The sequence below is a fragment of the Mustelus asterias genome, chromosome 15 (genome assembly GCF_964213995.1).
Source record: "Mustelus asterias chromosome 15, sMusAst1.hap1.1, whole genome shotgun sequence".
In the NCBI taxonomy this organism is placed as follows: Eukaryota; Metazoa; Chordata; class Chondrichthyes; order Carcharhiniformes; family Triakidae; genus Mustelus; species Mustelus asterias.
In genome coordinates, this window is record NC_135815.1 from 103,701,061 (window position 1) to 103,716,633 (window position 15,573).

Genomic DNA, 15,573 nt, shown 5'->3' on the forward strand with positions numbered 1-15,573 from the left:
ACTGAAACTCAGATAGCTATCCATATATTGTCGACAAACTTTATTTTTTGGAGGTTTGCTTGGGCCTGCTACTGGTGTAGAATTAAACGACTTCTTCAGCACTCTGTTCGAACGGCGATTCTGGATCACAACATGGACTCGGATCGTCCTCAGCATCACTTGATGCTCTTGCTGTCACTTTGGAAAAATATCTATCCATGTTTAAATGTTTCTTTGATTGTTCTTGAATCTTCCCGCCACACTTGCCATCCTCTCTCGCCGCACCAGTGTGGCGCACCGCACCCTTTGGGAACCACTGGTTTAGACAATGTGCTGCTTTTTTATTCTTCCTGGCAAAATAGACAATTTCACATTTTCCCACATTATACTCCATTTGCCAGATTTTTGTCCACTCACTATCTTTGTGTCATCAGCAAATTTAGCAAATAAACCTTTGGTTATTGAAAGAGATGTTCTCTGTACTGCACAGAGAACAAACTGAAACTAAAAGCAGGAGCTGCTGAAACACCCCAATTACATCACCATCAAACCATGTGACCTGCTCTTAAAGCAATCATGCAGCTACTTAAATATATAACATCCCTCCCCCTTTACTTCTGTGGTCATGAAAACACACTACTATGTTATGCACAGGATCAGTAATACTCTAGACACAGTACTATGCATCATTAATCAGTAATTTTGTCACAAGCCACTTCTTTTAAGACCCTAGGACGAAGCCTAACAAGACCTAGGAACTAGTCAGCCCGCAGCTACATTAACTTCCTTTGTGCTTCCCTGGCAATTCTAATTTTCCTGAGTTCACCTCTCGCTTCCATTTCCTGATTTATGGTTATTTCTGGGATGTTTGTTGTATTCTCCATAATGAAGAGCAATGCAAAGTGGCAGTTCAATTCAACTGCCACCTCCATCTTTTACATTATTCCTCGGGCAAATTTTTTATGGGACCAACATTCATTTTGTTAACTCTATTTTAAATAACTAAGGAAGCTCTTACTATTGATCTATCCCCTAACCTAATTTGCTTGTTCAGTTTCGCTAGCTGTGCTTTCATGCCCTCAGAATTGCCCTTATTCACGTTTGAAATACTAGTCTTAGATCCGGTCTTCTCTCCCTCAAATTGAATGTAAAATTTAATCATATTATGATAACTGCTACCTTGGGGTGCCTTCACTATGAGGTCATTAATTGACCCTATCTTTTTGTACAATACCAGGTCTAATATAGCCTGTTCTCTGTTGGGCTCCAAAACATACTGTTCCAAGGAACTATCCAGAAAAAATTCAATGAATTCCTCATCTAGGCTGCATTTGCCCAGATGATTTTCCCAATCTGTACGCAGATTAAAATCACCCTTAATAATCACCGTACATTTCTGACAAACTCCCATCATTTCCTTCTTTACAGCCCATCATACTGTATGATTACTGTTAGGGGGGCCTGTCCACCACTCCCATAAGTGACTATCCTGGTTTTCTGAATTTAGGTCACCCCTCCCTATTGTGTTCCTACCATCATCACATAACAGAGCAGCCCCTACACCTTTTCCTGAAGCCTCCGGTCCTTCCTAAATGTCAAGTATCCTTCAATATTCAGGTGTCAATCTATCCCATCCTGTAGCCATGCTTCTGTAATGGCTATCAAATTGTACTTATTATTTCTATTTGCACTCTTGTTTTGAATGCTTTATGCATTCGGATAAAGGGCCTTTAGTTTTGTCCTTTTATTAATTTTGTAACCTCTAGCCTTATCTGCTGATTTACCTTTCCTGTCATGGTCTGTTTATCATTTCCCACATTAGTACCTTTATCTCTTTTCTTTACCCTTTGATTTATTACACCTTCACAAATGTTATCCCTTGCCTTCACTGTTTAGTTTTAAATCCTATCGACTTAGTTATGCAGCTCACTGGTCCTAGCATGGTTCAGGTGTAGACCATCCCAATGGTACAGACCCCACTTTGACCAGTACCACAAACTGGAACCCACTTCTCCCACACCAGACTTTGAGCCATGCATTCATCGCTCTAATTTTATGTACCCTATATCAATTTGCTTGTAGCTCAGTTAATAATCCAGAGATTATAAACTGTGAAGTACTGCTTTTTAATTTGGTGCCTAGCTCCTCATACTGCCTATGCAGAATCTTTTTTAGTTCTACCTATGTCATTGGTGTTATGATCCCAGTAGACTCTGTACATTGATTGCAAATAAGGTGCCAAGTTATACATCAAGCGAGGATAAATAACTTCCTTATTTAGTTTGTGAGTAACTGTTATAGAAGAGAGAAGAAACCCATAATTCAGAACATGCTCTCTGTCCTCGTCTAACCTTAGAACCTTACCAATGGGCTTTAAAAATATAGTTAAAGACGTGCTTCTTAAGTTACTTCTGAAATGTTTAATATCTATTTACTTTTTATATTAACTAACCTAACTGGTTGGAAGTTCCACTATATTTGCTTGTGTACCAGTTTTTGTGGTGTTTGTTATGGATTAATGTATTTCACAATTTGATCAATGTTTACTAATTTGGTCCTGTTGACACAACTTGTGAATATGTTTCCTTTGGTATTCTGCTTGTGATGGCCTGAGTTCTAGAGTTAACCATGTAAGGGATCATTGGAAACCAGTCACCATCCAACTTCAGAGCACAATAATAAGCTACTGCCGATATTTGTTATCCTCATGTTACCTCATGGGCATAGACAGATTTTGAAGGTGAATTGAAAACAATTGTCTCACAATAACAAGCTGAATTAATGACCTAAGGTTTCATTCATGGCAAGCTCTTTGTCACAGCAGCATTTCACACATATGGCAACACGGTGAAAAGAATCCTTTGCATTGGAAAGGGTGTACATATAAGCTAAAGTACAATGGTGAAGAGAAAAAAGAAAGATTAGTACAGTTTAAGTTTTACAATCAAGAATGAAATTGTTGAAAGGACTTCCTCAGAGAAGCGTACAATATATAGACAATATAGAGCGCTAAATGGTTTCTAAGCAAATACACATGTTTTCAAAGTTGATCACAAATGTAGAATTGGAGATCAAAAAATAAAGAGTTTCTACCAAGTATCCTTAAAAGTTTCTTTACTGAGAGAGGAATGTTTAACATCTACAAAGCAAGGTAATCAAGGTAAATACATTAAGCGTTTTGAATTCTCAACTGCCTCTCAAGATTAGCAATATCAGTATTTTTCTTATTGATAATTTTTGCAGATCTTTTCAAACAAGTAGCTGAACCCATTGATCTGTGTGACCAACGAAGCCTGAGCCTGTTGCTTCACGATGCAGTCCAGATCCCTCGGCAGCTGGGGGAAATAGCTTCATTTGGAGGCAGCAACATCGAACCAAGTGTCCGCAGTTGCTTCCAACATGTAAGTGTGCTCTACTCCAGTTCCTTAAGACAAGTACACCAAAAGACCATCTTCAATCCAACAATAATTGATGTTAATCTACTGATCTAAAGAACAAAAAGATCAAAGAAAATTACAGCACAGGAACAGGCCCTTCGGCCCTCCAAGCCTGCACCGACCGTGCTGCCCGACTGAACTAAAACCCCCTACCCTTTCAGGGACCATATCCCTCCATTCCATCTTTTGCATGTATTTGTCAAGACGCCCCTTAAAAGTCACTATCATATCCGCTTCCACTACTTCCCCCTACAGCCAGTTCCAGGCACCCACCACCCTCTGGGTAAAAAAACTTGCCTCTTATGTCTCCTTTAAACCTTGCCCCTCGCACCTTAAACTTATGCCCCCTAGTAATTGACTCTTCCATCCTGGCAAAAAGCTTCTGACTATCCACTCTGTCCTCATAATCTTATAGACTTCTATCATGTCTCCCCTCAACCTCCGTCGTTCCAGTAAGGACAAACCAAGTTTCTCCAACCTCTCCTCATAGCTAATACCCTCCATACCAGGCAACATCCCGGTAAATCTTTTCTGTACCCTCTCCAAAGCCTCCACATCCTTCTGGTAATGTGGCAACCAGAATTGAACACGATATTCCAAGTGCGGCCTAACTAAGGTTCTATAAAGCGTCAACATAACTTGCCAATTTTTAAGCTCAATGCCCCAACCGATGAAGGCAAGCATGCCGTATGCTTTCTTGACTCCCTTCTCCACCTGCGTTGCCACTTTCAGTGACCTGTGTACCTGTATACCCCGATCCCTCTGCCTATCAATGCTCTGAAGGGTTCTGCCATTTACTGTATATTTCCTATCTGTATTAGACCTTCCAAAATGCATTACCTCACATTTGTCCGGATTAAACTCCATTTGCCATCTCTCCGCCCAAGTCTCCAACTGATCTATATTCTGCTGTATCCTGTGATGGTCCTCATCGCTATCCGCAAGTCCACCGACCTTTGTGTCGTCTGCAAACCTACTAATCAAACCAGTTACATTTTCCTCCAAATCATTTATATATATATATATTACAAACAGCAACGGTCCCAGCACTGATCCCTGAGGAACGCCACTTGTCACAGCCCTCCTGTCAGAAATGCATCCTTCCACTGCTACCCTCTGTCTTCTATGACCGAGCCAATTCTATATCCACCTTGCCAACTCACCTCTGATCCCATGCAACTTCACCTTCTGCACCAGTTTGCCATGTTGGCCTTTATCGCGAGGGGGATAGAATATAAAAGCAGGGAGGTCTTGCTGCAACTATACAAGGCACTGGTGAGGCCGCAACTGGAGTACTGTGTGCAGTTTTGGTCCCCTTATTTGCGAAAGGATATATTGGCCTTGGAGGGAGTGCAGAGAAGGTTCACCAGGTTGATACCGGAGATGAGGGGTGTAGCTTATGAGGAGAGATTGAACAGATTGGGTCTGTACTCGTTGGAGTTTAGAAGACTAAGGGGTGATCTTATAGAGACATATAAGATAATGAAGGGGCTGGATAGGGTAGAGGTAGAGAGATTCTTTCCACTTAGAAGGGAAACCAGAACTAGAGGGCACAGCGTCAAAATAAGTGGGGGCCGGTTCAGAACAGAGTTGAGGGGGAACTTCTTCTCTCAGAGGGTAGTGAATCTCTGGAATTCTCTGCCCATTGAAGTGGTGGAGGCTACCTCGTTGAATATGTTTAAATCACGGGTAGATAGATTTCTGATTGATAAGGGAATTAAGGGATATGGGGAACAGGCGGGTAAGTACAACTGATTCGCCTCAGATCAGCCATGATCTTGTTGAATGGCGGGGCAGGCCCGAGGGGCTAGATGGCCTACTCCTGCTCCTATTTCTTATGTTCTTTTTTCTTATGTTCTTACGAGGGACCTTGTCAAAGGCCTTACTGAAGTCCATGTAGGCAACATCCACTGCCCTACCCTTATCAATCATCTTCGTCACTTCCTCGAAAAACTCAATCAAGTTAGTGAGTCACGACCTCCCCTTCACAAAACCATGTTGCCTCTTGCTAATATGTCCACTTACTTCCAAGTGGGAATAAATCCTGTCTCGAAGAATCCTCTCCAATAATTTCCCTACCACTGACGTAAGGCTCACCGGCCTGTAATTATCTGGATTATTCTTGCTACCCTTCTTAAACAAAGGAACAACATTGGCTATTCTCCAATCCTCTAGGACCTCCCCTGTAGCCAATGCGGATACAAAGATTTCTCTCAAGGTCCTAGCAATTTCCTCCCTTGCCTCTCTCAGTATTCTGGGATATATCCCATCAGGCCCTGGAGACTTGTTTTTCAAGAACCCCAATACCTCCTCTTTTTTGATCTCAACATGACTCAAACTATCTACACACCCTTTCCCAGATCCATCATCCACCAAGTCCTTCTCTTTGGTGAATACTGATGCAAAGTACTCATTTAATACCTTGCCCATTTCCTCTGGCTCCACGCATAGATTCCCTCCCCTGTCCTTGAGTGGGCCAACCCTCTCCCTGGCTACCCTCTTGCTCTTTATATATGTATAAAAAGCCTTGGGATTTTCCTTAATTCTGCTGGCCAATGACTTTTCATGACCCCTTTTAACCCTCCTTACTCCTTGCTTAAGTTTCTTTCTACTTTCCTTGTATTCCACACTTGCTTCGTGTGTTCCCAGCCTCCTAGCTTTGACAAATCCTTCCTTTTTCTCTTTGACTAGGCTCACAATCTCTCACTGTCCAAGGTTCCCAAAACTTGCCATACCTATCCTTCACCCTCACAGGAATATGCCAGTCCTGAATCCCTATCAACTTACACTTGAAAGCCTCCCACATGCTAGGTGTTGATTTGCCCTCAAACATCTGCCCCCAATCTACATTGTTAAGTTCCTGCCTAATATTGTTGTAATTAGCCTTCCCCCAGTTTAGCACCTTAACTTGAGGACTACACTTATCTTTAGCCATCAGTACCTTAAAGCTTACTGAATTGTGGTCACTATTCCTGAAATGCTCCCCTACTGAAACGTCGACCACCTGGCCGGGCTCATTCCCCAATACCAAGTCCAGTACGGCCCCTTTCCTGGTTGGACTATCTACATACTGCTTCAAGAAGCCCTCCTGGATGCTCCTTACAAACTCTGCCCCATCCACGCCCCTAGCACTAAATGAGTCTCATTCAATTTAGGGGAAGTTAAAATCTCCCACCACAACAACCCTGTTACTTTTACACCTTGCCAAAATCTGCCTACATATCTGTTTCTCTACCTCCCACTGGCTGTTGGGTGGCCTATAGTAAACCTCCAACATTGTGACTACACCCTTCCTATTTCTGAGCTCTACTCATATTGCCTCGCTGTATGAACCCTCCGATGTGTCCTCCCGCAGCACAGCTGTGATATTCTCCTTAACCAGTAGTGCAACTCCCCCACCTCTTTTACATTCCCCTCTATCCCGCCTGAAACATCTGTATCCTGGAATGTTCTGCCAATCCTGTCCTTCCCTTAACCAAGTCTCTGTAATAGCAACAACATCATAGTTCCAAGTACTAACCCAAGCTCTAAGTTCATCTGCCTTACCTGTTACACTTCTTGCATTGAAATAAATGCATTTCAGTGCACCTGACCCTGTTTGATCAGCAAACACACCCTGCCCGCTCTTTCTCTGAGTCTTACTGGCCCTACTCTGGTTCCGCTTCAGTTAATTCACCTTTGCTTTGGTTCCCACCCCCCTTCCAAGCTAGTTTAAATCTTCCCGTGAGACACTAACAAACCTCCCGGCCAGAATATTTATGCCCTTCCAGTTTAGATGCAACCCGTCCTTCTTGTACAGGTCCCACCTGCCTCTGAAGAGATCCCAATGATCCAGATATTTGAAACCCTCCCTCCTACACCAGATGTTTAGCCACGTGTTGAGCTGCACTACCTTCCTATTCCTAGCCTCACTAGCACGTGGCACAAGGAGTAATCCTGAGATTACAACCCTCGAGGTCCTGCTTTTTAACTTTCTACCTAACTCCCTAAACTGCTGCTGCAGGACCTCATCACTCTTCCTAACTATGTCATGAGTACCAATATGTACCCCGACCTCTGGCTGTTCACCCTCTCCCTTCAGAATGCTTTTTGCCCGTTCAGAGACATCCTGGACCCTGGCACCAGGGAGGCAACATACCATCCTAGAGCCTCTTTCATGTCCATAGAAGCGCCTATCTGCACCCCTAACTATAGAGTCCCCTATAACTATTGCTCAAGTGCTCTTTGTCCCTTCCTGCTTAACAACAGAGCCAGCTGAGGTGCCACTGCTTTGGCTGCTGCTGCTTTTATTCCCTGATAGGCCATCTCCCCCAACAGTATCCAAAACGGTATACTTGTTAGAGAGGGGGATGACCACAGAGGATTACTGCATTGACTGCCTGCCCCTTCTGGCGGTCACCCATCTATCTGCCTGCACCTTGGGTGTGACCACATCTCTAAAGCTCCTATCTATGACGCTTTCCGCCACCTTCATGCTCCTAAGTGCATCCAGCTGCTGCTCCAACCTGTCCATGCAGTCTGTAAGGAGCTGCAGTTGGTTGCACTTCCTGCAGATGTAGTCCCACATCTCACAATAAGAAGTCTCACAACACCAGGTTAAAGTCCAACAGGTTTATTTGGTAGCATGAGCTTTTGGAGCGCTGCCCCTTCATCAGGTGAGACTCCTTGACTACCGCTCCTTGACACCAGATCTTCTGCTTTCCACTTCTCAGTAGATGTTGCTGGTCCGACTTCTCCCAGAATGCACCAGTGAAGTCCCTCAGCCGCCTCTACCAGATGCTAGATAAAGATAGTTCATAGGGTAATGCCACTTTGTAAAGTTGAGATCAAAGCACCTTATTGAAGCAGAGTGGAGGAAATTTTGCTGTGTCTACCTGTGGAATACCTCGCCGTTAACTGTTTGATGCTAACACTGGTAACCTTAAATTGAAAGTGTCCCATTCCTCATTACTGACATCTCTCATTTTAATAGGTGTTAAAAATGCCTCCAGATCTGATAGAGATTGCAAGTAAGCTACAGATGCTTCCTATTTGTAAAAAGAACAAAGAACAGTACAGCAGAGGAACAGGGCCTTCGGCCCTCCAAGCCTGCGCCAATCACGTTGTCCTATCTAGACCTACCACCTGTACCCCTCTATTTACCGTCTGTTCATGTGTCTATCCAGATTTTTGAAAACCCCTTTTTCAAGAATTGAAGCCACTGATAACTTTTAGTATAACCATTCCACATTTATCTTATTTCCATATTCTTTCACATTCAACCAATCCACATCTCTGTTCAAATATTGTTGCACTTGTATGGGACTTGTTCAGAAATGATTATATATGTGCTTATACAGACAATACTTTTGCATAATATATAAGTGAGGCACATTGTGATGCCTTTTGTATATATAAAGCACACTGTGATCCCTATTTAAACTAATCTACTTTGTTTTAGTAGTTTCTTTACTCCTGCTACAGTCCCCCCTTCTGGCCCTTGGCTAGCCCAAGATTAGCCCACCAAATAGATGTATCCCAATAAATGTTCTTAGATCCCAAGGAATAACTTGGCCTCTGGTATCCTTTTTTGCCCTGACTGCCATTACTGATGCTGTACCTTCTGTGAAGTTAGCAAGTCATGCACAGCCACATTTAATCAAGTTTATGATTACCACCAATGCCAAGATTACAATGACAAATAATACAATCCCTTGTAGGATTGATGTTCCCAAGGAGCCCAGCCAACCACCTAGGGTAAATTGTTCGGGGTCTTTGAGTTTCTCCACCTATTTCTTGATGTGTTCAACCAGATTATTTATATTTTCTGAATTATCTGGTATGTACATGCAACACTCTGATCCAATTACTGCACATGTCCCACCCCTTGCTGCCAAGACATAATCCAATGCTAATCTGTGTTGAAGTACCACAGTGCGCATGGCTACCATCTCATCATTGATCTTAGTAAGGACAAAGGCTGTATCATTGGCAACTTGTTCCAAAATCATTGGGGAAACAATATGCCAGAGAACCATTCCGTCTCTGCAATATCCCGTCGGGGTCTTGGCAAGGGAGGGTGTTTAGGAGTGTGATATATGTATGGGATTACATGTCCAAGGTAACACGACCCCTTCCATCCAACAGGGAGCCAAGGATATGCCCTTATCCCTGCAAATCCAATAGTGTTGCCTCCTCTGAAGCATTAAGAAATTGGTCCTTACTGGGTAGACTCCGGCATAGCTGGGTGGTTTAATCTATCATATAGTCACATTTACTCATGCCTAAGTTTTTCCCTTGGCCTTCCATGTTTATAGCACAATATATTCCTTTTGGTTTGGTTGTGTTAAGACTAAACTTAGGAGCTGGTTTTCCTCGGTTATAGATAGGTGTATAGGTGTTAATATAGTTTATCCTCCCTGCACAAGACTCACTGTTATGAAATTCTTTCCTCACCTCTCTAGTATTGGGTGTCCATGAAACTTGGAATTCTAGGCTGTTTGATCCACCATTACCAATTCTGACCATGTCAGAAGTAATGGCTGTAAAGTTATTCCCCCGCTGCATGGATGGGTATGTGTGAACATACCCTACACTTTGACTGTTTGGTCATTCTCGCATATGTATTTGGCATATATAAGTAAGTATTCACACGTTCCTCCCGAGGAGAACGCTGAAGGACCTCAGTTGTTGGTCCTGCCTGAGTCAAAGTCTGTATATTCAATACCAAAAAGATATAAACGCATGTATTCATCATTACAGTTTTTATCATGTATTCATCATCACAGTTTTTACAGCTTTTTTAAGATAAAATAAATCCCAACCGTTGGTCAATGTCAAGGAAGTAAAACTTATTTAAAATTTATACACTCTGTTACGCGTTCTTGACTTGACTTGTGTGTCGGGTGTAGTCCAATCAATCTTGATTGTAGCTGTAGAGGTTCAAAAATCTTCGCTTTAGCAGGTGGTATTCTGTAAATATAAACCAAAAATGCCTTCCGACCTTAAAGGTAGCACTTTTTCAATTGAATTATTTCTACTTCCCCCCTTCTAATACCCCACTGTTATTCTTGCATCATAACCTGGCCTAATCTAGTAGTTTGTCTGCAAATCCAAATTAATTGAATTTTCATTGCCGTAAATATAAAATTTCAGGATTACTCATTGGGATATTGTTTTAACTGGGTCCAATGCCGCCATCACAGACCGTAATTCTCATTTATCAAGTTTGTCCTGAGACCACCACATCAAAAGGCCCTTCCCAATGAGTTCTTAACCCTTGTTATTCTGTTATAAGTTTCACCATTACCTTGTCTCCTGGTGTAGGTAATTTAGGAGTATTCTTTCCTGATATTTTTTGTCCAATCTCTGTGCTGCTGTTGAGTGATTACCTGCTTTTTGAGAGAATGCAGATGGCCTATTAAATCCCTCATTCATTGAAATACTGCTCCTTGGCTTATTTCAAGTTCTGCTCCCCCTGGGAGGCACATTGCTCTTCCTGTCATCAATTCAAAAGAAGTTAGTCCTGTTCCTCGGGAAGGAGTAGCCCTTTGTCGCAACAATATTGTAGGCAAAGCCCGCACCCAGTTGTTTCCATCTTCTAAAATAGCTTTAGCTAAATTGTTCTTTAATGTTCAGATCATTTGTTCCACCACCACTGAGCTCTGGGGATGACATGGTATATGAAATCTTTGCTTTATTTCTAATGTTCAACAGACTTCTCTTAAAACCCTCCCTGTGAAGTGGGTTCCCTGATCGGAATCTAATTGAATAGGCATTCTGCACCTAAGTATTACTTAATTTGCCAATATCAGAGCCACAATTTTGGCTGTAGCATCTTTGCATGGAAATACTTTAACCCATCGGATAAACTGATCTTTCCTTGGACCCATGGCAAAGGCCCTGTGAAATCCATTTGGCTGACTTCCCATTTTAATTCTGCAGGAACAACCTGTTTATACTTTCCTTCCACTAGAACATCTTTCAGTGCCAAGTCAAAATATTCCAATTAATTGAATTGCTCTCAATATCCCAATTCCTTTTTGCTGTTTAAATTCTGATCCCTATCTCAATTACTTAATTCTATTCAGTTTGCTTCATAAACTTTTTAAAAGACAAATCAAACCCTTCTATTTGATTCCAGGCAGTAACTTATTTTGATCGCTTGTTCTTGGTCTTAAATACCATCATTTCTTAAGGTAGCTTGCTTGCATGCATTTTCTTATGTCAGAATTATCCCAAATTCAGGAAGCAGTGTTGCGGACTTTCAAATGTCCATTAGTGTCCATCTCATTTCTTTCTTTAAAAAACTTTGTTCCTTCATCCATAGCTACCACCTAAACTGTGTTTTACTTTTTTAGAATCCATAAGTTCATAAGATATAGGAGCAGAATTAGGCCATTCAACCCATTGAGTCCGCTCCACCATTCGATCATGGCTGATATGCTCCTCATCCACATTTTCCTGTCTTCTCCCCATAACCTTTCAACCCATTACCAATTAAAAATCTGTGTAACTCCTTCTTAAATTTATTCACTGTCCCAGCATCCACCACACTTTGGGGTAGTGAATTCCACAGATTCACAACCCTTTGGGAGAAGTAGTTTCTCCTCAACTCTGTTTTAAATTTGTTTATCCTAAGACTATGACTTCTTGTCCTAGAATGCCCTACCAGCGGAAGTATCCGCTCCACGTCTACTTTATCCATACCTTTTATCATCTTGAATACCTGAATTTGACCTCCCCTCATTCTTCTAATTTCCAGAGAGTGTAGGCCTAAACTGTTCAATCTCTCTTCACACGACAAACCCCTCATCTCTGGAATCAATCTAGTGAACCTCCTCTGAACGGCCTCCAATGCCACTACATCTTTACTCAAATAAAGGGACCACAACTGTGCCCAATACTCCAGGGGCGGCCTTTCCAATGCCTTGTTTAGTTGCAACAGTACTTCCTTACCTTTATATTGGAGGGATGGGTTGGTCAGTTTGCCGACGACACAAAGGTTGGTGGGGTTGTGGATAGTCTGGAGGGATGTCAGAAGTTACAGAGGGACATTGATAGGATGCAAGACTGGGCGGAGAAGTGGCAGATGGACTTCAACCCAGATAAATGCGTAGTGGTCCATTTTGGCAGGTCAAATGGGATGAAGGAGTACAATCTCAAGGGAAAGACTCTTAGTACTGTAGAGGATCAGAAGGACCTTCGGCCCCGCAGGTGGAGGAGGTGGTTAAGAAGGCGTATGGTGTGCTGGCCTTTATCAATCGAGGGATTGAGTTTAGGAGTCCGGGGATAATGATGCAGCTATACAAGACCCTTGTCAGACCCCACTTGGAGTACTGTGCTCAGTTCTGGTCGCTTCATTACAGGAAGGATGTGGAAAAGATTGAAAGGGTGCAGAGGAGATTTACAAGGATGTTGCCTGGATTGAGTGGCATGCCTTATGAGGATAGGCTGAGGGAGCTCGGTCTTTTCTCCTTGGAGAGGCGTAGGATGAGAGGAGACCTAATAGAGGTATATAAGATGTTGAGAGGCATGGATCGGGTGGACTCTCAGAGGCTTTCTCCCAGGGTGGAAATGTCTGCTATGAGAGGACACAGGTTTAGGGTGCTGGGGGGTAGGTACAGGGGAAATGTTAGGGGGAAGATTTTCACACAGAGGGTGGTGGGCGAGTGGAATCGGCTGCCGTCAGTGGTGGTGGAGGCAAACTCAATGGGGTCTTTTAAGAGACTCCTGGATGAGTACATGGGACTTAATAGGATGGAGGGTTATAGGTAGGCCTAAAAGGTAGGGATATGTTCGGCACAACTTGTGGGGCCGAAGGGCCTGTTTTGTGCTGTAGTATTTCTATGTTTCTATATTCTATTCCTTTAGCTACAAAAGCCAATATTCCATTCACTTTCTTTATTATCTGCTGTACCTGCATGCTAGTTTTTTGTGACTCATGAACGAGGACACCCAGATCCCTCTGCACTGGAGCTCCCCGAAGTCTCTCCCCATTTAAATAAGTCGTTTTCCCTTTTTTCTGACCAAAATGTATGACCTCACACTTATCCATGTTAAACTCCATTTGCCACATTTTGACCCACTGTCCTACCCTATCTATATCCATTTGTAAGGATCTTCATAGAATCCCCACAGTACAGAAGGAGGCCATTTGGCCCATTGAGTCTGTACCGACCACAAGCCCACCCAGGCCTTATTCCCGTAACCCTCATTTACCCTACTAATCCTCCTGACATTAGGGTCAATTTAGCATGGCCAATCAACCTAACCCACATATCTTTGGACTGTGGGAGGAAACCCAAGCACCCGGAGGAAACCCACGCAGACACGGAGAGAAAGTGCAAACTCCACACAGACAGTGACCCAAGGCGGGAATTGAACCCGGAGCCCTGGCGCTGTGAGACAGCAGTGATAACCACTGTGTCACCATTCTTATTTCCTCATTGCAACTTACTGTCCCACCTATTTTTGTGTCATCTGCAAATTTGGCTATAGAGTTTTCAATCCCTCTAAATATCTCTTTTTTTATCACCATTGCCGTTCTCATTATCCATCAAATGAATCCCACCTTTAATTCTGTCCTACTCTGTTCACTATCAGCTCTTCCATAACGTCCCTTTTATTACCCTTTTCACTTCCCTATATCTCATCTGTGCATCACATACCCTGTTCCTTTCCTTCAATGTTCATCTGTTCCACTGGATTATTTCCCTCATCTCTAATTATAATAACCTGTCAGTTTCGTGGTAGGAGCAGGCTTTCCCTTTGAGCCCGCCTTTTATTTGATGCTGTTTTCAACCTTCCCATATTCAAAATGTCTTAAAGCTACTGCAAATCTTAAAACACAAAGATCCATCCTATCTGGGACAGAATGGGTTAATTCTCTGCTTGTTTCAAAAGGAGGTGGGGTAAAGCTCTCAAATGGACATCATTATGCCATCACTCTCTTTCTTGGCAAGCATTCAAAACCCCGGACTAATTTCCTTCTCAGAATTTTGGGCGGCACGGTAGCACAGTGGTTAGCACTACTGCTTCACAGCTCATGTGACTATCCAGGTAAGTCTTAAACGATGTCAGCGTGCCTGCCTCCACCACCCTACTTGGCAGCGCATTCCAGGCCCCCACCACCCGTGTTAACCGGGAGTGTCTCGGAGGGAGGTGTTGACCCGTTAGAGAAAATCTCCATTACAAGAGAGGAAGTGTTAGGTTTTTTAGGGAACATTAAAACTGACAAAGCCCCAGGGCCTGATGGCATCTATCCTCGACTGCTCAGGGAGACGAGAGGTGAAATTGCTGGGCCTCTGACGGAAATCTTTGTCACTTCTTTGGACACGGGTGAGGTCCCTGAGGATTGGAGGATAGCGAATGTGGTCCCGTTGTTTAAGAAGGGTAGCAGGGATAACCCAGGAAATTATAGGCCGGTGAGCTTGACGTCCGTGGTAGGGAAGTTGTTGGAGAGGATTCTTAGAGACAGGATGTATGTGCATTTAGAACGAAACAATCTCATTAGTGACAGACAGCATGGTTTTGTAAGAGGGAGGTCGTGCCTTACAAATTTGGTGGAGTTTTTTGAGGAAGTGACAAAAACGGTTGATGAAGGAAGGGCCGTGGATGTCGTCTATATGGATTTCAGTAAGGCATTTGACAAAGTCCCACATGGCAGGTTGGTTAAGAAGGTTAAGGCTCATGGGATACAAGGAGAAGTGGCTAGATGGGTGGAGAATTGGCTTGGCCATAGGAGACAGAGGGTAGTGGTCGAAGGGTCTTTTTCCGGCTGGAGGTCTGTGACCAGTGGTGTTCCGCAGGGCTCTGTACTGGGACCTCTGCTATTTGTGATATATATAAATGATTTGGAAGAAGGTGTAACTGGTGTAATCAGCAAGTTTGCGGATGACACGAAGATGGCTGGACTTGCGGATAGCGAAGAGCATTGTCGGGCAATACAGCAGGATATAGATAGGCTGGAAAATTGGGCGGAGAGGTGGCAGATGGAGTTTAATCCGGATAAATGCGAAGTGATGCATTTTGGAAGAAATAATGTAGGGAGGAGTTATACAATAAATGGCAGAGTCATCAGGAGTATAGAAACACAGAGGGACCTAGGTGTGCAAGTCCACAAATCCTTGAAGGTGGCAACACAGGTGGAGAAGGTGGTGAAGAAGGCATATGGTAT

The 15,573-nt window shown here is 43.1% G+C and overlaps 1 protein-coding gene across 1 annotated transcript in view; it reads left to right on the forward strand.

Moving 5' to 3' along the window:
• The window catches only part of LOC144504716 (utrophin-like), a 631,247-nt gene that overhangs the window by 540,866 nt on the left and 74,808 nt on the right, over nucleotides 1-15,573 (forward strand). Inside the window, 1 exon segment of the mRNA XM_078230463.1 lies at nucleotides 3,223-3,380. Coding sequence (XP_078086589.1) covers nucleotides 3,223-3,380 — 158 coding nt within the window.